The 24,507-nt window shown below is 44.2% G+C and overlaps 1 protein-coding gene across 1 annotated transcript in view; it reads left to right on the top strand.

Moving 5' to 3' along the window:
* Positions 1-23,126, top strand: part of UNC13B (unc-13 homolog B) — a 57,711-nt gene extending 34,585 nt beyond the window's left edge. Inside the window, exons 14-32 of the mRNA XM_027839140.1 lie at positions 784-873; positions 1,334-1,465; positions 3,712-3,839; positions 4,512-4,597; positions 10,151-10,277; positions 10,471-10,567; positions 10,890-11,033; positions 11,470-11,547; positions 12,082-12,159; positions 12,468-12,556; positions 12,797-12,949; positions 13,134-13,257; positions 13,477-13,533; positions 13,869-13,949; positions 15,885-16,032; positions 17,952-18,008; positions 20,793-20,885; positions 21,264-21,423; positions 21,566-23,126. Coding sequence (XP_027694941.1) covers positions 784-873; positions 1,334-1,465; positions 3,712-3,839; positions 4,512-4,597; positions 10,151-10,277; positions 10,471-10,567; positions 10,890-11,033; positions 11,470-11,547; positions 12,082-12,159; positions 12,468-12,556; positions 12,797-12,949; positions 13,134-13,257; positions 13,477-13,533; positions 13,869-13,949; positions 15,885-16,032; positions 17,952-18,008; positions 20,793-20,885; positions 21,264-21,423; positions 21,566-21,851 — 2,208 coding nt within the window. The 3' untranslated portion in view covers positions 21,852-23,126. The remainder of the gene's footprint in view (positions 1-783; positions 874-1,333; positions 1,466-3,711; positions 3,840-4,511; positions 4,598-10,150; positions 10,278-10,470; positions 10,568-10,889; positions 11,034-11,469; positions 11,548-12,081; positions 12,160-12,467; positions 12,557-12,796; positions 12,950-13,133; positions 13,258-13,476; positions 13,534-13,868; positions 13,950-15,884; positions 16,033-17,951; positions 18,009-20,792; positions 20,886-21,263; positions 21,424-21,565) is intronic.
* Positions 23,127-24,507: the final 1,381 nt, after the last annotated feature.

Genomic DNA, 24,507 nt, shown 5'->3' with positions numbered 1-24,507 from the left:
AAAAACAAGATGAAAATAAATACAGAATCCCTGTATCACATAAGCTTTAGAGAAAGAAGGGGAAGCTTGGCTTAGGCCAGAGCTTTGCATGCATACTGTTTGTCCCCATAAGGAATCAGGGCTAGAGCAGGAAAGAGAATGGTGAACCCAGGCAGTTTCCCCAGGTCCCCTTGATCTGAACAATATGGTCTTCACTACTTGCCTTAAAATGTAGTGAATTCCAACAAAAGTAGACACACCCACATGTAAATGTAAGTGCAAAAGCACTTTATATAGTCAAAGAGAAGTGAGGTTTGAATGATCTGCACGCCCATTCCTTTTCCATTTGCGTGGATAATTGGGAGTTGATAATATGGTATCTTGTTGGTATCTTGTGCCATGCAGGTTGGCCTTTTTTACTTTAAAACATTTTCCCCAAAATGAAGGTTAATTTGCTTGTGAGATCAGGCTTCAATGAACAGTCCCTTCTAACCACATTATCAGCAGCGAGGATCAGCTTCCTGACCTCTTACTAAAGCCTATTCTATGCTAGAAGGATATATGTATACACATAAAACGCACTTATTTTGCTCTGAGTGTTTATTACAGCCCTTTTCTCTGAGGAAGGTGTTGGATTCAGGAACTGCTTAGGTAGGGAGGGGGCAGGCAGAGAGAAACATATTAGATGGGATTTAGCGAAGGTTCAATCAGCTAGGGTGACAGAAGAGTTATTGGGTTGATGTTTCTTATTTGCTGAATTTTTTCACTCTTGTCTATGTTTGGTTTCTATAATAATAATTATAGAACAATTTTCCTGCTGGGAGTCCAGAAAGACTGCAGGACCTAAAATCCACTGTGGATCTCCTCACCAGCATTACCTTCTTCAGAATGAAGGTGAGTTTCTAAGGTTAGATTGGTAAATTTGTTGTAGAAGAGAAAGACTCTTGATCAGGCTTGGGCCCCTAGGTCTCTGTCCTGAACCGCGTGCCGGGGGTGGGGGGGAGGGGGGGAGCGCCAGGGAATGCCTGGTACCTTCAGATTCAGGAGAAGTTTCTTATTCTTCCAGTCTTCCTCTCCTCACACCTTTTTTTGTGTGGAAACACTACACTATGTGCGCTCGAGGAGATGAGAGTTTGGGTTGAATAATCCCCCACAGATAGGCCCAGTAGCTCCATCCAAGGACATAATCTGGTATCTAAGGGAAAAGGACGGCCAGGCAAGGGACTAGTGGAAAGAAAGCTCTTCCTAAGGCTGATCTAGGAGGGAAAGAAAGGAGCTCCACCTCCCAGGTTAGCAGAGTCGGGTATGATTTGGAGCCTAGCTCTAGGATCATGTTCCTCCTGATCCATTATAGGTACAAGAGCTACAGAGTCCACCACGTGCCAGCCAGGTAGTGAAGGACTGCGTGAAGGCCTGTCTGAATTCCACCTATGAATACATCTTTAACAACTGTCAGGAGCTGTACAGCCACCAGTACCAGACTGAAGTGAGATGTCCTAGGCACTACCTCCTTCCCTTCCCCCTTCAACTCCTACTCCCTGCCCATCTTATTGGTGATTGATCTGTCTTTTCCCTGGTGCTGTGGCCATTTGAGTTTTGGGTTTTTTTAAATAGTATTTTATTTTTTTTCCAATTACATGTAAAGATAGTTTTGGATTTTTTTTGTTTACTTTTTGGTTTTTTTTTTTGGTGAGGCAATGGGGTGAAGGCTACTTGATGTAATATATTTTCAAATGAGACTTGTGGTTTGGAAATCTTATGAAAATTCAACTAGTTTCTCTGTTTTTTCTTTCTCATTCCTGAGATGAATATGTCTTTTGAAGTGTGATTGTTCAGCAGTCTAACTGACCTTCTCTTTGCTGTTATTGAAGAATTCTTCATTGACTCCAGCCTTTATTGGAGATTTCTTTGACTTGATTAATTTTCTGTTTATGCCTGACTTAAAACATGATTTGTGGGCTCCCCGTTATCTTTCCTTGGGCTTTCTCTTTTGGAGATATGCCTTTGCCTCAGACTAGACTTTTTTTTTTTGGTGTGTCGAGGCAATTGGGGTTAAGTGACTTGCCCATGGTCACAAGCTAGTAAGTGTCAAGTGTCTGGTCTGAGACTAGATTTGAACTCAGATCCTCCTCACTCCAGGGCCGGTGCTTTATCCACTGTACCACCTAGCTACCCCTAGACTCTTTGCCGGTCAGCCAGGCAGCTTAGTTTTTGCGCTCTGGCCTATAGTGAACATCTATTCCCAGAGTATCACTTATAAACCATTTAGACTTTTAAACTTGGGTAGCGATGCCTTTTATCCTTTTTCTACCTACTGTTCATAATGTCTCCTAAAATAGAGTTAAGTCCATGGTAGGTTTCTTGATTTTTCCTCTTCTGCTAGATGAATGACTATAATTGAGCTGGGATCATTTGGACCTAAGTAGTGGTACCTCAAAGATCCTTCCTGTATCAGAGCTAGGTCCAGCACTCCAGGGCCAAGGCTAGCACTTTACTTCTCTTATTGGGGTAAAACATGTTTCCAAGAAACAGTTCCACTGTTTCTAGGAAACAGTTACTTCTCCCATCCCTGAATATTTTTTTCCATTTCTTGGCAGCCTTGACTTCATTCCTTTTCTTTCCCTCATAGCACAGTGGAAAGGGCACAAGCTCTGTGGGTGGAGTTAGAAGGCCTGATTTCAAATCTTGCCTCTGATGTTTAACTGCCTGTGTGACCTTGGGCAAATCACTCAGCCTCCTGGGGCCTCAGTTTCCTCATCTGTTAAATGAGAGGGTTGGGCTCAATCACTTCTGAAGTCTCAATTCTAGATCTTTCACTCTATCATGTTTCTTTCCCCCCCCCACCCCAAATTGGAGATACCAGATGAACTCAGCTCTTTCTGTGTTCACCAACATTCTAATGTTCTCCATGATAGGTTTGCATTTATTATTTTTGTCATCGCTGCCTAATTTCTCTAGCCATACTTCTCTCACCAATCAAGTCTGATTGGTGACTTGCCCTTGTTTTCTTCAAACCTGTCATTGAGGTTGCCCAGATCCAACTTTGCTTCTTGCATCCAAAGGGTCCCCCAGCTGTCTTCTGGGCAGCAAGATTTTTCTTTGGCTATAGAGACAATTTCGTGAGACAAGCTGAACTGTGGGGTAGTTGGGGATTAGATGTTGGCTAATAGAAAGGAGCGGGTGGGGGCCAGTCATTACTTCTAGTGGGTTGGAGCACAAAGCTCAGTATTACTTTAAGGACATTTAGCTCTCCTTTGTTCTGGGCCAGCTATGGGTTTGCAGCCAGGCTTAGTCCCTTACCCACCTCATTTATCTGTAGGAATGGTGGGGTTTCCACATTGTAAATTCTAGGAGCCCCTAGACCAGTCTAAATAATCGCAACTTACTCCCTGAGTTTCTACTTTTCCCTTGCACACACTGATGTCAGTATTTTTGTACCAGAAGAAGAGACTGGGTTTAGATGAAGGAGAGTGGGTCAGTGCTGCAGAGTCAGAAGAGAGCTCCTGAGGATCTGAGGATGCAGCTGTTGTAGACCAATAGGAGAAGAGAGTTCCCTGCCGCTGGAGAGGAGGCTGGGTTAGAAGAAGAAGGGATTTGGATTATGGGGATGGAGTCTCTGAGAGAAAAGAAGAGCCTTTAACTGAGGAGGTGGTGTTTCCTTGGTAGAGGAGAGGGTATAGGGTATGTATATGTTGGGTATACTTTTAATATTGCTATAATTTCTGAAACAAGAAACAGGAACTGCCTCCAGAGGAACAAGGCCCCAGCATCCGGAATCTGGATTTCTGGCCCAAGCTCATTACTCTCATTGTGTCCATCATCGAAGAAGATAAAAATGCCTACACACCTGTCCTGAACCAGTGAGCAAGCACTCCTATCCCCAAACCCCAGCTGCACTCAACCCTACTCTATCTGTCTAATGGCCTCTCTCTTTTCTGTCCTTATATGTTTACAGTGCTGCCTCTTCTTCCTGTCTATCTGTCTGTCCATCTATCCCTTGTGTCTGTCTGGTTAGCTGCCTTGACTAGGTCTTGAGGTGGGTGCAGAGATGCCATGGGTGCTGCTTCCCTCTTTGGCTGAACTAGCTACCCTAGGGTGAGAGGCTTTTTGGGCTGTATGTTCTAGATGTGCTCCATGGAGGCCCAGTGATGCTGTGTTCACTGTATTCAGCAATATAGCATTCACCATACTTGACCCTCTCTCCCCTTAGGAACTCTTGGGGTATCATACCCCTTCTTCTTGAGGCCCTCCCTTTCCTCTTCCTTAGAAGTCTCCTTTCCCATGAGCCCAGGCCTCTCCTCTCTCCCCAGACTGCTTCTCTTCAAATTGGGCTTCCCCACCTCCCTCCTTTGGTTCTTTCCTTTCCCTCCTCCTGGGCTTCCTCTATTTCTACCTCCAGTTTTCCCACTGGATTTGTACATTCCCTGTCCTGGATCTTTATAGTTCAGAATTCCCTTGGGCGAGGTCCTCAGTGACAGAGCCAACCAGGCCTTGTATTGCGCCCTAACTTTGAAACCCCTTCCATTCTCCAGGTTCCCTCAGGAGCTGAATGTGGGCAAGGTCAGTGCAGAGGTGATGTGGCACCTATTTGCTCAGGACATGAAGTATGCCTTGGAAGGTAAATAGTTAAAATCATCTTCATCCTCCCTCCTCCTTCTCAAGAGCTACTATTGATTATTGCTGGCTTGGCCATGTGGAATGGAGACAGCTCCATCCTGAATTGATTTCACACAACAGTTTCGTGCCAACAGGATCATTATTGAGGGTCCCATGGTTGGGGAGGGGAAGTAGGTCAAGGATTTTGCTACTTAGGACTGAAGGAGACATTAGAGTCTAGGAACTCTACAGTATGGTTTGGGAGGACAACACAGATGGCAATTTCCTGACCCAGTCTTCCCAGGGCTGAATCCTCAACCCTCTATCTGGTATGGCAGAATCCAAGGCCAGGATGATCTTCCTTCAAAGATGTCCCCTCTCCCATTCCCGGGAGCAGGGCTACCAAACCACTTTTCCATTCTCATCTGTATCCATCTGTCCTGATGTTGTCCATCACTTGTGTATTGTGTATCTTTGTGTTGTGTATCTTTGTATCCTTAGTCTGAGATAGTGGGCTGAGACAGTTTGGTCAGAGGACAGTATCTTTCTACTCAGTTCTCAGTATAGGGTAAGGAAGAAGCAGGGTTTGAACAATATTGAGGGCTGAAGGAAGAGTGGGTTTAGGTGTTAGTCTTATGAGAGGGCAATATTGTTGGAAGCAGGGTAGTAGCATCATTTCCCTGTCATATCATGGCCATAGTGAATAGGAATGTAGATATAGAAGAGCTATAAGGGACCTCAAAAGTTATTTAATTCAAACCTCCTAATTGTACAGATGAAGAAACTTGAGTCTAAAAAGATGAAGTTATTTGCCCAAGGTCACACATATAAGTAGCCAAGTTGGCATTTGAGCCCAGGTCTTCAAACTATAAATCCAGTGCTTTCCATGGCTCCATATTGCTCACATGATCCCTGTCTTCAAGGAGCCTACAATCAATCTGGAGATATAAGATATAAGCTTATGGAAAGTTAAATACAACACAAGAAATTAATGATAATTCAATACAGACATTGGAGAAATGTCATAAGGCAGTCCAAATGAATTGTATGAGCAATAAGTGCTTTAGTTTAGATGAATAATGAAAAAAAAAACACTTGAAGCTGGTATGGGCAGGTAAAACTAAAACTTCATAGGGAAGATGGGACTTGACCTCATTCTTGAAGGAAAGATATGTTATGGGTAAATGGAGTAGAAAGGGAAAAATATTGCAGGAGATACAGGAATTGGTGTGGGCAAAGGTTTGGAGGCAAGGACCCAGCCTTTAGGCAGGGCTGCCCCTAAAACCATTGAGGTGGATGCTTCAATGACAGTGCCAGTAGTGAGATCATAAACTATCCCATATGGTAGGGTGCTGATTGTCCCTTTGGTAGGACATTTTTATCACTCCATTTCTTAGGATTTCCTGGTTTAATCCTTTCCCTATGATACCTAATGGCTTCTATGGCTGAGCAGCCTTGTTTGAGAAGGTTAATAAAGGGGGATTGGGTTAGATAGGCCCTGAGATTCCTTCCAGTTCTAAATTTATGATTTTATGAACTTAGATTTGCACAACACGTTCAAGTTTCTCAATACTATTGGAGTTCAGAAAAAGAGGAGATCAATGTGGGCAGGGAAGCTTTTATGGAGACAGGACTTAGAGGTTTAGTAGAATTAGAATAGGTAGTAGAGAGATAAGGGAGGGCATTCTAGGGAAGGAAAAATTACAGGGACAAACGCCCAGGGGCAGAAACAGCACAGTGAGAAGGAAAGAACCCTTAGAAGCTTGGGGTTTGAACGTGAACTGTGCTGCTTACCCAGCTGTATGACCATGAACTTGGTGAATAATTGGATGTAGAAGCTAAAAAGAAAGGGAGATGTCCAAGATGACCGAAAGCTTTTGAGTCTGGGGGCTGGAAGAATGGTGGAGCTCCTGACAGTCAAAAAGAGAAGTTGGAAATGAAAATGGATCATTTCAGTTGATCACATATGTTTAAGATCCAGGAAGAAATGAACAGCAATTAATTGAGACCGTGAGCTTTAAGCTCAGCCCAGAGGTCAGGGATGGAGATGTAGTCCAGTTTAGACATGAGAGGTAAAGCTGAAGGAGCAGATGAATAGGGAGAGGGGATCATAGCATCATAATCACCATTGTAAGAATAGGTCCTATTTACATAGCATTTGAAAATCCTTATGAGGAATATAAAACGTAGGCTCAGACAAATAAATGAGTTGCCCGTGTTCAGAGCTGAGAATCAAATCCAAGCCTTTTGACTTCACATTCTGATGTGCTTTCTGCTGTACCTTACTGCCTTGCCCGAAATGTTAAAGGAAGAAGGGACCATAAAGAGGTTATCTGGTCCAAGTACTTCATTTAAAATATGGGAAAACTGAGGCCCAGAGAGGTGAAATTACTTGCTCAAAGCCATGCAGCTAATTATAGTGTAGAAAGAGAAGCACAAGAAGGATTAGGGAGGAAGAAGGGAGTAAATTCTTACCACTGTTGATCTGGGTGATCCCCCAACGTTAGAAACTGTAGCACAGTTCCTCTGGGACCTGTCAGAGCATTTGCAGAGGCACGAATAATGTTTAGTACTTACCCTTTATTAACCTTCTCAAACAAGGCTGCTCAGCCATAGAAGCCATTTGGTATCATAGGGAAAGGATTAAACCAGGAAATTCTTAAAAGGCAGGAAATACGCAAGTAAATGCATAACTTCAAGACTTTGGTACCTGAGAGAAGGCAAAGGTAGGGACTTTAGAACAATGGGAAAGTCCTGCTCCCTGCATCCACCATGGTTTGTTCTGGGATGCAGAGATTGGGTCCCTCAAAGAGACTCTGAGTAGTGCCCCACTGTTTCAGGGCCCCATGGCCAGTATTCCTTTGGCCTAAGAAGGAAGAACCTCATTCTCAGCCCCTTCAGGTAACAGGTCCTTCCAAAGGTCATCTAGTCCTTACCCCTCTTGGATGAGGGCAAGAGAGAAGGGATTGAGGAGCAAGGCATAACTTGGGTGGATATGGCTGGACCCTGAAGAGGCTGCTCTGTTGTCTACCATTCTCTTTGCATCATTCATTGTTGTCTCTGCTCTGCCACAAGGACCTACTGTCTTTCGCATTCGCAAAGTCCTCTTTCTGGGCGGTAAGAGCTTTCGGTTGCTGCTCCTTTGCCTTTAGTCTTGCAGCCTTTCATTTTATCCCCTTCCCTCTCCTTCCTACCTCTGCATAGTGAAGGCCCCAATTGTGGTTTCATGAGCTAGTAGCACTGCCTGGCACTGTATTAGAATGAAGTCCTCAGGCCAGGAGCCACCTAGACTGTTGGGCCTGGGCTATGAGAGCAAGCTTTGGGCTAGAGCTAGGATTAGGGCTTATCTCAATCTAGTATTGCCTTTGCTTCTTCATCACCACCAAAAGTTCTCCTTGTCCTGTTTCCAGTGCCCCTTTACCCTTTCCCCAATACCTCAACTGGCTATCCCTCTTTTACCTGTGCCCAGTGATGAGAGTCAGAATGGAGAGTGGCCCTATTGAGGTCTCTCCTTCTGGGCAGGTGTTGCATATGTTCTCAGAAGGGAGGAGTGGGCTACAAATGGCCTTTGAACAGTGTTCTCATGGGGTTTCATCTCACTGAGAACTTGTTTCTCTGGGGAGTACAGCTCCCAGCTGGGGCCCCCATGGCAAATATTCTTTTAATCTGAGAAGGAACCTCATTCTCAGCTCCCACAAGAAACAGGATCTTTCAAAGATCATCCCCTCTTGAACCAGCTTTTGCTTTGGGAGTGATTGGGGAATGCAACACTCTCTTATTAGGACTGAATTCTTTCTCAGCAATAAGTCTGGAGTCTTCTGAGTGATCTGTAGCCCCAAACTCCTGAAGTTAGGGCCTTGGAACGTCTGTTCTTCAGGCCTTTCTTGTGCCTACAAGAGTCTGCTACAAGCTTGCTGTCGCTTTAATAGGCTAAGCTGGTGTTAAAAGCTAAGGGGTGTGTGTGTGTGTGTGTGAGACAGAGAGAGAGAGAGAGAGAGAGAGAGTGAGTTGGTGTATGTGGCATGAATGGGTTAAAAACATATTTCTTAGCAATACTGAAGGCCAGAGAATAGATATTTTGAGGACTATGTTAAAAGAAAATGGCAAAGAATCAGATGTGCTGAAATTCTAAGATAGGCCAGTGTCTCAAAGCAAGACTGAGAGACCCTCGGAGATAAACAGGGATCAAAAAAAAAAAAAAAAAAAGCAAAAGGCAACCTTCATGATAATACATAGGAAAGGATGTCTGGATTGAAAAATCATCCCCCTTTGCCCACTTTGATCAGGATTCACACTCATAAAACACTGTGAGCTGTAATTTTGAAGAAAATGAGGTATGAGTATGGCTGGACAATTAATATTGATTTGAGGGAGCACCTCAGTTGGCAACTAAATACTAGTCTAGCACACAGACTTTCACTGTTTGTTATTCACTGATGCTTTCCTCCCATTTTTCAGATTTTTTTTTACCAGTTACATAAAATGGCAATCCTTGTACAGGTAGTATTTGTTTTTTAAATAGGTTCAATTTATTGCCAAAAGAGAGAGATTAATTGTAATGGTTGTCTCCACAGATAATAAAGCACTTGCAAACCATGCAAACATTACTTATTAGCTTTTATTAATATGCAGCCACACAAATGAAACAAGTATACCCATTGACTTACTAATGAAGGTGTTGTGAGCAGAGCCACTGTCCCCACTTCTCTGGTCAGACAAGGGCATATGGAGATGGTGAATCTTTGTTTTGGCATGCAGAGAAGAGGTCTCTGAGGATACAGTGAGATGCTTTCCTTCTTCATATAGATTGCAGACATCCAACTACTTAATTCCCATTTTCTACAACATTAAATAGTTTTCTGTGGTGTTCACATGCATTCAGATGTTAATGATTCCCCATTAGACATTCTTATCCTCATACTTATCTTGAAGTTCTGTTCATCTTCTGTCTCTTGTCTTTGCTTTGGGATATTCCAGCTTATCCTGGGATGCTGGCATTCTTGGATTCTCAGTTAGTTCTCTTTCCTTTCAGTGCAGTTCTCAGTGTAATTGTGCATTAGCCTTTGATACCTCTGTGAAACTGTCTTTAATTCATTAATGTGCTAACTCTCATATTCTAGAACAAACAGGTTGAGGAGGAGGCCCCTTGAAGGCAACTAACTCTTTCTAGAAGTAGTTGGGCCTAGGAAAGCTCCACTGGTCCATGATCACTGTGTAGCACTGGGTGATTCCTCTCCAGACACCACCACCATCCCCTCCCCAACCTTGCTAGAAGTTAGATAGCCTTGTATGCCAAAGCCTAATCAGTGGCTCACTGAAAGTATCTTCCCAGTCTGATTGTTCTCTCTGTGCAAGTCAGAAGAGAGCATCCATTGATGGCACTGGGTGTATGTGTGTGTGTCTGTATGTGTACTTGCATGTGTGTCTGTATGTGCAGCTTGTCAGTAAAGGGCCATGGGGCTCCCTTGTCTCTGGGAACATTCTCCTGAGTGCTCCAACTGGGCCTTTTACCTTCAGAGTTGACAACATGGTGGCCATGGATCCTACCAATTAACCTCAACCTTGTCTCCCTCAGACCATGAGAAGAACCGTCTCTGTAAAAGTGCTGACTACATGAACCTGCACTTCAAGGTTAAGTGGCTTCACAATGAATATGTTCGTGACCTGCCTGTCCTCCAGGGGAAGGTGCCTGAATACCCAGCGTGAGTCAAGCTACAGGAGTGGGGGGTGGGGGTGGGGGTAGGGAGGTTGAGGCTGGAGAGAAGGATGATTTAGGCACTCAGCAGCAGGCAGAGAAAGGTGAGAGGGTGCCCAGTCTTGGATGGGGGTGGGGCAGAAAAGGAACCCAGGGCATACGGTCAGCTTCTCTCACTGGTCTCCCTACCCCTGCCACAGGTGGTTTGAGCAATTTGTGCTGCAGTGGCTGGATGAGAATGAGGATGTGTCCCTGGAATTCCTGCACGGTGCTCTGGAGAGAGACAAGAAAGATGGGGTAGGTCGTGATTGGGTGGAGCTTCTCTCTTTTGAGATGGGCTGGATAACTCTGCCTAATGCTTGACTACTTGGCAAAAGCTTGGATGTGGTGGCTGTTCAGTCACCTGAACAGCCTAAAGGCAAAGGGGTTTTGTCATCCAGCATGTATCATCACAGGAATGGAGGGTCCATGAAACCCCGCTCTGGAGTTGTAGCTAGGAAAAATGACTTGTCATTTTCCTTGGGTGACTGGGAGGCTGAGGGGACCGAGGGACCTTTCTTCTCCCATGACCTAGCCCCAAGGACTGTGGGGAATGACCTGTGCCTGGGACTTTCTTCAGTTCCAGCAGACATCAGAGCATGCGCTCTTCTCCTGCTCCGTGGTGGATGTCTTCACACAGCTCAACCAGAGTTTTGAAATCATCCGGAAATTGGAATGCCCAGACCCTGGCATCCTTGCCCATTACATGAGGAGATTTGCCAAGGTGATCATCATCCCTGACCCCTCCTTCAGTCACAGGCTTCAGTCTTGCATCAACTCTTCTGCTTCCTGCTTGTCAGGTCTAGGCTTTATCTCAGTGGCCCACTAAGAGGGGAGATGGACCCATGAGGGTATCCCAAGTCTGTGACCTTTTGCTCATGCTTGGTGCTGAGGTTAAAAGATTCTTAGAGGCTTAGGTAAATGGATACTGGCCACTGCTACAAGGCTGCCAACTAGGGTCTGGACAGATTTTCCCCCATCTCTTGCAATTAGTCTGTGGTTGGGGGCTCTATGGCTGTTATGCCCTTTGGGTGGAAGCAGTGCTAGGTAATATTTCTGTGGGTGTGCCCTGTGGCTCTCCTTCAGGTCCCCACTTGGGCTAGAGCAAAGCTGACAATTCCTTCTCTCCCTGTCCTCCCTCCATGCTCTCCTCTCCACAGACCATTGGAAAGGTGCTGATGCAATATGCAGACATCCTAGCCAAGAGCTTCCCATCCTATTGTGACAAGGAGAAACTGGTAAGAGGCAGCCTTCTCCAAAGGGGGGGGGGAGGGTTTTTTCTTGGCTCACAAAGGAAAGAACAAAGTCCTGAGGAAGTCATGTGGCTGGATTGATGGCTGACCTGCTTGGAGGAATCCTCTGCTGTTCACACTCCTAACCCTTATGCCACTGACTCCCTTATATTTCAAATCCAGCCCTGTGGTCCTAGCTTATCCACTGGCATGCTTCATTCATTCCTTTTCATTATAATTTCACCCTGGCCTGAATTTTTGTCTGATGTTTATAAGCAATAAATGTAAAAGTATTCTTTGTTTTCCTTCTATTTTCCCATCTAGACAAGGTGTTTAGCAGTGAGAGGCCTTCTGTCTCTCCTGGAATGATTGAGACTTAAGATAGGAAGTACCCAGACCAATCTTCATTACCACCTCCTTGTTGAGCCACTATGAGCTTTGGGGGTGCAAGTGGGAAGGAGACTACAGATCTAGTGACCCATTTGTCCTTCACTGTCTGGGAGTTGGGAGGGTCTCAGCAACTCTGCCCTGTTTCTTTAGCCTTGCATCCTAATGAACAATGTGCAGCAGTTGAGAGTACAACTGGAGAAGATGTTTGAGGCCATGGGGGCCAAGGAGGTAGGACCTGAAGGGCAGACTTCCTCCTACCATTCCTTCCCAACAGGCCAAAATAAGATGCTGCTGTGGGGAGGGGGGAGGGTTCTCTCCTGACCTGGTGGAAATGCCTGGCCCAGAGCTAAGGGAAAGGGCTGGAGTGGTTGGGTGAGTGTTGGGAGTTGGCAGGGTGGCAGGGAGGAGGGACCGAGGTAGTAGAGAAGATGAGAAGGCACTGGGAAGGTTGAGTTTGGGGGGATAGAGGATCCACTGGGTGAAGAAGGGAAGGAAGTAAATGTTACTATAGCTGGGCCATTCTCCTGTGTCTGTAGCTAGATCCTGAGGCAGGAGACAACCTAAAGGAGCTTCAGGTGAAATTGAACACAGTTCTAGATGAGCTCAGCACAGTATTTGGGAACAGGTAAGTGGTCTAAGCTACCTAGCTTGGGGTGGTCTTTGCCTCTGTCCCAAGCATCTTCTAGCCATTTCATAGTGGTTGGAGGCATTAAGAACGTTGTATCCCTCACTATGGGAGCAAGGACATTGCTGGGGCAAAGTTCCTGGGGCAGTTGGAAGAACAGGAACTGGGTGGAACTTCCCCTTAGAATCTCCAAGGGGCAGATAAGAGCAGAGATCTGAGCTTAATATAGTGGGTATTTAGTTTTCAGACACAGATTGATGAGTGTGTTCGACAAATGGCTGATATCCTGAGTCAGGTGCGTGGCCCAGGGAACATGCCCCCCAATGCCAGAGGCTCAGTGGCTCAGGACGCAGACAGTGTGCTCCGACCCCTCATGGACTTCCTCGACAGCAAGTGGGTAGAGTATTTGAGGCAATTCTCTGGAGACTGGGCATTGGCTATGGGAGCAAGTAAACTAAGGGAAAGAGACTTTTGGGGAAATATAGGGGGAGGATCTCTGAGGTGAGCTAAGCCTTGCTGTGTCCTCTCTTGGCCCCTGTTCTTGCCATTCTTAACCTGATGCTCTGGCTTTCCCCAGCCTCACACTCTTTGCCACAGTATGTGAGAAGACAGTGCTGAAACGTGTGCTGAAGGAGCTGTGGCGGGTGGTGATGAACACAATGGAGAAAACGATTGTACTGCCACCACTCACAGACCAGACGGTGAGGCCTGCCCCTGCTTACTGGCTGGGTAGTGAAAGAGACACCCAAAATATGAATGATTCCCCATTCATCCATCCTAGTTCACCAACCAGGTAGTGAAGCTTTCACTGACCAGACAGTGAGTTCTCTCTGTACCCATCCAGAGGACCAGGGTACTCCATTTTCTATGTGTGTATATTTTTTAAAAACAATCTTTGTTGTCATCTCCTTTCTGCTCAGGGTCCCCAGTTGATCTTTACAGCTGCCAAAGAGCTAAGCCATCTCTCCAAACTCAAGGTATGATGCTCCAGGGCTTGGAGGTGAGGATGGGTATTCTGGGTAGGGTGGGGAACGGGATGGGGAGAGGTATCATGGATACTAAGCATGGAGCTCAGGGGAAGTAGTTCATTTCCTAGGCAATTGGTCCTTCCCAGGAAGATAACAGTGATAATCATTTTTGGTGCAATCCAGACAGGCTGGAGTTCAGGGATGGTAGAGGAGGGAGCTTTCAGTTGTCTAAACTAAAGAGGACGAAAGAGGATGTTATAATGGAGTTGTATGTTGGTAGAGGGTGGGGAGTGGCCATTCCATTTAACTTCTGATCTCGTGTCTTCCTGTGTCTGGGATTCTAGGACCACATGGTACGGGAGGAAACACGAAACCTCACCCCAAAGCAGTGTGCTATCCTTGATCTCGCATTGGATACCATCAAGGTGGGATGAAAGACTCTTCCTGATTTCTCTCCACTTAGCCCACCTCGCCCACTCCCTCCTTTCCTTCACAGCCCAGCACAATTTAGCCTTCACTGAGTCAGGAGCTTCTCACATCCCTTTATCCTAGCTCAGCAACTTTCACAATAACATCAAAAATAGGTTAAGCTAAATCTCACCAAAACACTAAAATATTACCATAGTGGTGACTGATTTTTGGAAAAATAAATCCCCTCCACTCTCTTAAAGGTAACATGAAGAGTAGCCCACCTGGGAACCTTTAGTACTTATCCATTCAGGAAATGCTTTCTAGGAGTCCCAAGGCCCTTGTGACCTTTCATTAAGGGGAGAGATAGTAGGTAGTTGGTGTTGCTTTTTCCTGACTTTCTGGGGGCCCAGACTTTCTGGGTGAGCTCAAGGGAAAATGTGTGAAATGGGTGGGGAATTGGCACACATCAGGAATGCCCTTTCCTTTCTCACACATACACCCTTGTTCTACCAGGCATGGCACAAGTCTCTGGAAGGGGCACATGAGGAATAACTTCTTCCTGCCTGCCCACTAGATCTGGCTGTAGAACAGAAGAATTTGGGGTCGAATGGATGATTTCAATTACCATTATAAGCATCATATTGCCTTAGGTCTCTGTAAAGGCCTAATTTGAACTTTTAGTCAGAATTTTTGTCATTTTCTGACAAAACAAGTGCCCCTGCAATATTGGTTCACCTTATTCTTTTAGGTGGGGAATGCCCCTATGTTATTGCCTCCAATGGGAGGACTTTTAAAGACATTCTTTAGCTGTACTAGGCAATGTTCCTTCTCTCCCCAAGTCCAGCATTCCATAGCTTAAAAAATGAAGATGAAGATACCATTTTTCTTACTAGTTCAGTGACCCAGTTTGCCTGAGTACTGAAGTCAAACTTATCTATGACATAATAATAATTAATAATGATAGCTGATATTCATATAGTGCCTATTATGTGCCAGACGTTTTACAAATATCATCACATTTGATCCTCACGACAACCCTGGGAATTAAGTACTAGATGAGGAAACTGAGACAAACAGAATGACTTGCCCAGGGTCATACTTCTAGTACATGTCTGAGGTCACATTTGAACTCATGTCTCCCTGACTCTAGCTAGGCCCAGTGCTGTATCCACTGTGCCACCAGCTGCCTCATGATTGCATCAGTCTATATGTGTATATGTGTTAGTAACCTTAAAGTCATGCCACTATCTTGGTCAAGAACCTTCAGGAGCTCCCTATTGCCACTATATAAAACATATATTTCTGAATTTTAATTTAAAGGCTTTCATATCTACCTTCATCTTACCTTTCCTATTTCACATTACTTCACACGCTAGCCAAACTGGCCTTCTGGCTGTTCCCTAAAGCTTCCTACCTCCGTGCTTTTTTTGGTTGTTATCCATGATTGGAGTGTACTCCTTCCTCATCTCTGCTTCCTGTATCCCCTCAAGGCTGAACTTAAGTGCTGTGGGATGGAATCTCTCCCAATTCTTCTGGTTGCTAATGTTCTCTCCCTCCTTAAATTATACGTGTGTATACACACACACACACACACACACACACACACACATACATACATACATACGTACACACATATGCACAAATACATATGTGTATATATGTACATACCACAGCATTTTGTTCATAGTAGGTGCTTAATAAATGCTTATTGGTTGGGATTGGATGCTACAGAGAGGATTCCTGTCGGACAGAGTGCCCTCTAAAGTCTCTTCTGCCCTTTAAGATTCTGTGATTATGGGTATCATCCTGGATGTGGCACTTACTGGAGTAAGTGCTGCCTTCTGTCTTCTGTTTCTCCACTCCTTTCTTCTAACCTCATTCCTAGCCCCTTTCCATTGATCCTGTATCTAATGTTTCTGAAGCTATAATAAAATCTGGTTCCCTTCCAGCAATACTTTCATGCCGGTGGCAACGGACTGAAGAAAACGTTTCTTGAGAAGAGCCCAGATCTGCAATCCCTACGCTACGCCCTGTCCCTCTACACACAGACCACAGACACTCTTATCAAGACCTTTGTGCGGTCACAGACTGCCCAGGGTGAGGCCTCTGAGGGAAGTGTCCCTTTCATCTGTTTTATATGCCACAACCTCAGCCTCATTTCCCCAAGGACTTAGCATCTCCACTCACTCCCACCACATATTAATGGTACCTAGGGACTCATAATCCCTCCCCTATAGTTCACAGTTTCATACCCCTACCTTTGTTCTTGACCTCCAAGGTCCTTATTCCCAAGCCAAAGCCCATTGACACCTGCCCTTTTCCCCTGAAGGTTCAGTGTCCCCTGAGCCTTGAAGGGCATAGTGTCTCCAGAATCTCTAAATTCCTAAGGGCTCATTATCTCCTTCTTTGCAGTCAGATTAGGGAATCATAGTCTCAAAACTCAATCCCTACTTGCCATAATTTCCTGAATTCAGTCATACTTATATTTTATCCTTTGCTCTAGCCCTCAACATTTAGGGCTTCTCACTACATTTTTCATTCATTTCATAAAAATCTTTTTCCATCTTCTATTCATTGCTCAGTCAAGATATAGACTTTCCAAGAATGTCAGCAGAATCTTTTACTACTACCAAACTATCAGATACATTTTGGCTTCTGTGCCCAATTTTCTTCTTCCTCAGGAGCCTCAGATGGACACCGAAGGGAGAGAAGCCCTTGGCTATTTATAGCCTGGCTGGGGAGAATAGGAAATGAAGGAAAACTTCTATAAAATCATAAAAACAAATGTACTCAGAGCCCTGAGTATTGAAGGCTTGAGTAAAGAAAGGTTAAGAGAGGGGCTGGCCTGAATTCAGAAAAGCATGAGAAGTGGGGGAAAAGAAGGAGAAGATTTTTAACTGGTTTTAGAAGACAGGGGAGACATAAATGGGGAGGGGGGATAAGGGGAAAATACATTTTAAGACTAAAGAAGCCCAAAAGTATAACTGAATGCATTGAGGGGAGGGGCAATAAGCCAATAGGCCTGTATGGAACCAGAGAGGTTGTGCTGAGGGATGAAGAGAGATATAGGCATACATTGGTGTTGATACTTAAGTGTATGCATGTGTGGAGTAAAACTTTGAATTTTGGATAGGGCTTTGAAGGTCCAGGCAAGGAGTGAGGTTTGATGGGATGGGGAATGGGGAGCCATTGCAGGTTTTTTAACATGGAAATGACCTGAAGAAAGCAATGATAGAAGTCTGCATCCTAACCATGGTGATGGGCATGGGGTGGGGGAGTAGGATGATGTATAAAGGAACTCTGATAACTAGCCAGAGCTATTTGGGTATTGCTAGAAGGGAAAGAGTCAGGGGTTGGAAGGGGATGGTATGAGAAACCTGGACTCTCAGGACCCCTAGAGATCATCTATGTATTCTATAACCCTCTCCTTCTTGGTTTAGTGAAGGCAACAATACCTCCTCCTCCTCTTTGCCCTGTTTTTCAGTTTTCCTGTGTTCCAACTATTCCCTTTATAGAACGTGGCAGGAGTAGTCCTAGTTCTGTTGCCATATCGACCTTTAAGCTGTGGGGCTCAAGTCTTCACTCCCAGATGGATCTGTGGGTCAGAGATACCTCTCCCATCTGCCCTACTCACAGGCCTCTGGGAAATGGTGGTTTCTGTCCATAGCTCTAACTCTCAAGGGTCTAGAAAGTCGGGGACCCTGAAGATTTATGTGGGTCCTTAGAGATCAGCTAGGTCAATCCTCCACTGCATATTTTACATTTGAAGAAACTAGTTACACTTTAAAATTCGTTGCCCCTTTATTCTGTATTCTCTGCTGCTTGCAATCTGACCTCTATTGTATGACAAACTGTCTTTGATGGTGGACCTCTGATATCTAATCTCTTAACTTCTGGGACTATTTTTTCCTTTGTAAAGTTACTCTGATTGGTGTACCTGATTACTTGCTAATTTCTCTTCTCTCTCTGTTCTGCTGCTGCTGCCAACACCGCTTGACTTTTCTTTGCTAACCCAGTGCATGATGGGAAGGGTATTAGGTTTACTGCAAATGAGGACCTACAGCCGGAGAAGGGTATGTTATTATCTGACATGGTCCCAAGAATATCAGCCAGGCCTGTCCTTTTCCCTCTCCCTCTTCCCAGTGGACTGGTATGTGCTGCTTATGCCAGGGATGGGGGTAGGGTGCTAGTGAGGGGTAATGGTGGAATGAAATAATTCAGAATCTCTGTTCTGTGTCATGGAAATACGACATATTCTGACAGCCCAGGAGAGGCTTAACAATAGTTTTGCCCTGGAATTTAAACGGAGTCTAAGGATGGTGGCTATGCTACAAGAAGCAGCCTCTCCTGTTTATGTGTTCCAAATTGGAAGCAATAATGGAGAAAGAATTCTAGAGCAGACCTGAGATTTTCTTATTTAAAAAAAATTTTTTTGGCGGGGGGATGCTTTCTGGTCTTTGGGAGCAGGAGTTGTTGTAAAGCACGTTGAGGAAGGTAAGATTTCTGCCCGTGATTGGAGGTGGGGCCAAGTGTACACATTGTCCCAATACAGATCTCAGGGTGCATGCAGTTCTTAGGTCAGGCCACACGGTGGCACAGTGACTAAATTAAAACATTTCAAAATTTCAATTTTAAAAGAGACCTCAGAAAACATCTCATCTAACCATTGCCTAAGTCATCCCTTCCATAATATACTTGACAAGTAGTCATTCAGTCTTTGCTTGAATTCCAGGAAGGAGTAACGCACTACCTCTAGAGACTGACCATCCCATTTTGGGATAGCTCTAATCATTAGGAATTTCTTCCTTATATCAAGCCTAAATATATCTCTCTGCAATTTCCACTGATTATGACTAGCTCAGCGCCCTGTGTCCAGGCAGAATGAAAACATTAGCTATTTGTATTATCAAGTTACAAATACCAACTGAAAATGTGGGATAAGCATTCCTTCTATGTCTTTATTCATGTCATTGATAGAAGTTGCTAAATAGCATAGTGCTAAATATACATTCTTGAGCTGTCTGCTTTAGAATTCCTTACAAGCTGATATTGAACCATTAATGACTATCTTTGGTCTTTGGTCATTCAACTATTTCTGAATCAAACCAATCGTACTCTTGTCTAGTGCGCATCTGTTCTTGCTACAAAGATGCCACAGAGGCTAAGAGTTTGCTAAATTCTAGGTAAACTGTGTCTATAGCCTTCCCCTCATCTATCTGTTTATCAACTTGATCAAAAAAGAAAATAAGTTTAATCCAGCAAAACCCTGTTCTTGATGATTTCCTGCCAGATCTTAGTGATCACCAATTATTTTTTCTCCATGTTCACTAACCATACTTTTAGTAATACATTCTAAAATCTTTTTTTTTTTTTTGGCCAGGGATCTAAGTCAAGTTCTCTAGCCTATCAAGTGCTGACTTCCACTCTGCCCTTTTTTTCATTTTTGAAACTTGAGATAACATGTTTCTTTTGCAGTCTTGTCTACTACTGTTCTCCAGGATCTTTGAGAGGCCATGCTCAGTATGCACAGCCACCAGGTCTTTCAGATTCCTGACATATAGTTCATTTGGACCTCATGACTACACCTCATTTAAGGAAGCCAGGTCATCCCTGCTTCTATTGGGTTTCTACTCCCTAGTCATTTTTGCTCTGCCTTTTTCAGTCAAAGGAGCATTCATCCTCCTTACAGAAAAAAACAGAAGTACAATAATAGGCAAATAGCTCTGCTTTCTTTCCACCATAGGTTAACATTTTACCCATCCTAAAGAGCAGCAGTGCTGGGCTTGTTTTTGATACTCCTTCCTTCCCTTTTCTACCCCTCACCCTGTCCCAATATAGTTCAACTGTTTTTGTTATTCTTACCTTCTTTGTGGTTATTAATCATTTTGAGATTTAGTACTCCTGGTACAGTTCTTGCAGGGCTGTATTTACTTTTGTATTCATCCTTCATTACTTGCTTCTGCTTCCATCTAAGATGGTTGATGAATTCTTTATGAATTTGTATCAGGTATAACATATATACCTGATATAATGTTCTTCTTACCACAATGTAGCTGCTGTCAATAAACCTTGGTGGATATACATAGACAATCTTCTCCTACTCTCTTTCTTTCCAGTTGAAGGTCCTTTTGGTTAGATTTGCAAGACTCCAGGCAAATGTCTTTTTAAACAGCTCTTCTTAGGGCTGGTTTCCCTCCTGGCCTGCTCTTATGTTTAGAAGTCTAAATCTGGTTCTCAAACATCATCTGCTTAACCCTTTCCAAATCTACCTTTCCTTCAGTTGTCACTCATGATGAAAATTCTCCATATTACCCCAAGGTTCTTAGTGTCTTGCTTAATACTTCATAATATTTTCTAGATATTTTATTGCAGTCCCATGAAAAATCCCTAATCTAGACATCCCTGCAGCCTAGCCAGTCTCTTGTGTCCCTGCCTTACCATCAGAAGTGGATAGTAGTCTACAGGTTCTTCTGCTGTGGTGTCTTCTGGAGAATACTGCAGCCTGGGAGTCAAGAATATTTGAAATTCTAGCAAACTCCTGGTGAATCAGAGAGAACTGAGCAGGCAACAATGGAGCCACATCTCTACATGGAATTATCCTCCTAGAGGGGGAAGGAGGACACAGGGATTTGCATTATCAGCCTTACCTTCACTTTTCCCTTCCTTACCTGCATTACATGCTCTCCAGTGGCTGCTGCAAAATGGTTGCTGCTTGGCTTTGGAGCTAGATGGGAAGGGGACTGCCTGTAACTCTTCTTTCACTCTGGGATCCCAGACATCATGGTTTTATTAAGGACTAACCCAGCCCCAAGGCCCCCAGTTGATAGCTTTGAGAGGCTTATATGTCTGTTTCACAGGGTCAGGTGTGGATGATCCTGTGGGAGAAGTCTCTATCCAAGTGGATCTGTTTACACATCCTGGAACTGGGGAGCACAAGGTCACAGTGAAAGGTGAGAAAGGCAAATGGGGAAGGTAGGGGGGATGACGAAGGCCAGAAATCCTTATGAGAAGGGTGAGAGAAGGAGGAGGTTAGGATGAAAGGGGTCCCTCCTTTTTCCCATCCATGGAATCTTCATTAAGCTGCTGAATTTCCTAGGTTCCTTTCAAACTAAACTCTCCTTTTTTTATTCCTAAGCACAGGTTAAGTCTAGAGCATCCATGGTGTCTAATCCCAAATAATGTTCTAAAAAGTCTTCCTTAGTTTCTCCAAGAGGAATGCCATCTAGAGCATAGCAAGGGTCGGGGACGGGGAGAGGGAGGTGAGTATGTTGCATGGACTATGAGGAGTTATTCATACAATTCTAATTGGGCCCTCTCCATTTGGGTAGTGGTGGCTGCCAATGACCTCAAATGGCAGACAGCAGGCATGTTCAGGCCCTTTGTGGAGGTGACCATGGTTGGCCCACACCAGAGTGACCGAAAAAGAAAGTTTACAACCAAGTCCAAGAGCAACAATTGGGCCCCCAAGTACAACGAGACATTTCACTTGTGAGTGGGGAGTATTTTTCAAGGAGGGGAAGATCCTAGGGGTGAAGGGAAGAGTGGTAATGAGGGTTTTATGAGAACTGTGGTTTGTGTTGGGAAATTCAATTGCTCCAGCTAACATGGCCCCACCCTCCTGTACTCACAGCCTTTTAGGGAATGAGGAAGGGCCGGATGCCTACGAACTTCAAGTATGTGTGAAGGACTACTGCTTTGCACGTGAGGACCGGGTGCTGGGGCTAGCAGTGATGCCACTGAGGGAGATGGCAGCCAAAGGTAGCTGTGCCTGCTGGTGCCCCTTGGGCCGTAAAGTTCACATGGATGAAACAGGCCTGACTATTCTCCGGATCCTGTCTCAGAGAAGCAATGATGAAGTGGCTCGAGAGTTTGTGAAACTCAAATCGGAGTCTCGCTCCTCAGAGGAGGGGAGTTGAGTTTGTAATCATCCCATGTGCCAACCTGGGCAACTCTGCCTGCCACCCTTCACATCATCGATTTCCCATCCCTCTCCCTGCCAGGCTCATGGAAGTTTAGCTGTGTAGTAGACTTTGAGCATCTGCAGCCAAGAGGTTGATATCTGATTTTTCAGGAGAAATTCTGAGTGCTAGAGTCCTCTCACAGGGTAGAACTTAGAAAGGGAAGGCAAATCTGGGCCACATAGACTAGGCTGCAGGGGTAACCAGTCAGAGATTTTCCATAAGAAACAAATCAAAATCTCTGACTCTGTTGGTCTAAAGAACTTTCCTTAAGGATTCCCTCTATTGGTGTCTCAATGTACACTTACGCTCTTGCTCCTCATTTACCTACACTCATCCTCCTTTCTTATCTCTTCTCTCCCCATTCCCAACTCCCATTTAAATGAGTCCACACTACCCGTATGAAGAAGTAGGGGGTTCTAGAATGGTTGGTAGTGAGTGTCTGACAAACAGTGTAGTTGGTTAAATCCACAGATGTGCCTGATACCTCTAGTCCAGGGAAACCTCATTGGTAACCCTGAGGATGTCACCAAGAACTGAAGTGCCTGAGCAGAGGCTGCTTTCATCTTGCTGCTTCAAGCCCCAAGGACAAAAGTATGTCACTAAGAACTGGAACTTGCCAGGGATGAGTTATACCCCCCACTCTTGGGCCTTGGCCTGAGAGCAAGTCCTGTTGCCCTTTATTCTTGATCCTTAACACTGAGTTTCCAGAAGCTTTTTAAAGTGTCACAATCAGAACAGATTCACATGGTGCTTAGGAGCCTGGGATGGTGTCTGTAGGTTGGCCTAATCTGTAGGTTGCTGCTATGAATGGGAATGAACATAAGTAGGAGGGGAATGCTGCTTTTCTTTCTGGGCTAGATCCTGAGATAAATCAGTGGCTGCTGGAGTTATATTTGGGAAGAGTTTTCCTGCCCCATATGCCTTCTGTAAATGGTGGTGTTCCACTGATAAGTGGGACGAATCAGTCCCTTACCCCACCGGCCAGCAGGTAGGACTCTTCTTGGATTTTTTTTGAAAAGTATGGACTTTCTTTAGACACTTGTATATGAAATGGGACTTGGATTTCCCTGGCATGCTTCTAGGATTCTTGGGAACTTGTTGTTGTCCATAGATACACTGCCCAAAACACTAAACAAGAAAACAAGGCATTTTTGCTGTTGTTAATCATTGTATGTGCCATTGTTGCAGGAGATTATAGGATAGTCTTTAATAAATTATCTTTTAGCAGCATTTTGTGTGTGGTATTTTTTGATAAAATGTATAAAAAAGTCATGGAAATCATGCAGGCCATTCATTTTTAAATTGCTAATAATAGCTCAATATAAATCATTGTAAAGTTTACAAAGTACTTTGTATAGGTTTTATTTGATTATCACAACAACCCTGTGAGGTGGGTGCTATTATTATCACCTTCATTTTACAGATTACTAAGCTGAGACACTGAGAAGTTAAATGATTTACCCAAGGCCAAGCTAGCGTCAGAGGCAGCTTTTAAATTGAGGCCTTTCTGCCTCCAAGTTCAGTGGTGAATACAACACATAACAAACATTTGCTGTTACTCACCAACTCAGTTTTAGAGGAACTCCAAGGAACTGTGGAGCAAGTAGTATGATGTAGAGCAGAGGTGTCAAACTGGGTTAATGGGCATGCCCAACTGAACTAGATTAAAATGTAATTGGAAAATGTTTAACAAAGTGTATAAAAATATAATACAATATAGCCAATGTTAATTTGTGGTTTTTGAGCTCAATGTGCTGCCCAGAGAGCCATTTCTATTTGAGTTTGACACCACTACTACAGCACTGGACTTGGAATCAGAAGGACCTGGTTTCAAATTCTGCCTAGCTTTGTCACCCTGGGCAAGTCACTTAACCCTATTTGCCTCAGTTTCCTCATCAGTAAAATGAGCTGGAAAAGGAAATTGCGAACTACTCCAGTATCTTTGCCAAGAAAATCCCAAATAGGGTCATGAAGAGTCAGACACAACTGAAAACAACTGAACCACAACAAAATAGCCTGTAGGGGAAAGTGAACCAGATAGTTTCCTGGGACCCAGAGGTAGAAGTGGGGTTCATGGCTCCCTGAAACATGGTTCATCTCTGTGCCTCCTGCTGACTCTAATGATTGCCAGAATAACAGCAGCTGACTTTTGGATAGTGTAGTTAGTACATTCATTCAATAATCATTTGTCATTTACCAGCTGTGTGGGAGATACTGGGGATACCAGGAGACTGAGTTCTTGCCCTCAAAGACCTTACTTTCTATGGGAAGATGCAACATTTATATATGGATAAGTACATAAATAATTCCAGAAGAGAGAAAACCCTGGGAATCAGGAAAGACTTTTCATAAAAAAATAGCAATTGGGTTAAGCATTGAAGGAGGCTGTGGATTCTGCTTTAGGAAGCAGAGATGAGGAAGAAATGATTTCTAAGAATATTGGGCACCAGAGGGGGTTGTCTTCCCCAAACTCACCTATGGCAGAGCTAGAATTTGCACTCGGGTTCTTTGAATCTAAATAATAAGAGCTAACATCTATCTAACACTTACTTTGTGCAAGGTATTGTGCTAAGCATTTTACAATTATCTGATCTGATTCTCACAACAACCC

This window comes from Vombatus ursinus, unplaced genomic scaffold (genome assembly GCF_900497805.2).
Source record: "Vombatus ursinus unplaced genomic scaffold, bare-nosed wombat genome assembly UNPS02014832.1, whole genome shotgun sequence".
Lineage (NCBI taxonomy): Eukaryota > Metazoa > Chordata > Mammalia > Diprotodontia > Vombatidae > Vombatus > Vombatus ursinus.
The sequence above is the reverse complement of the archived record's forward strand: the minus strand, read 5'-3'. Positions and strand labels throughout refer to the sequence as shown.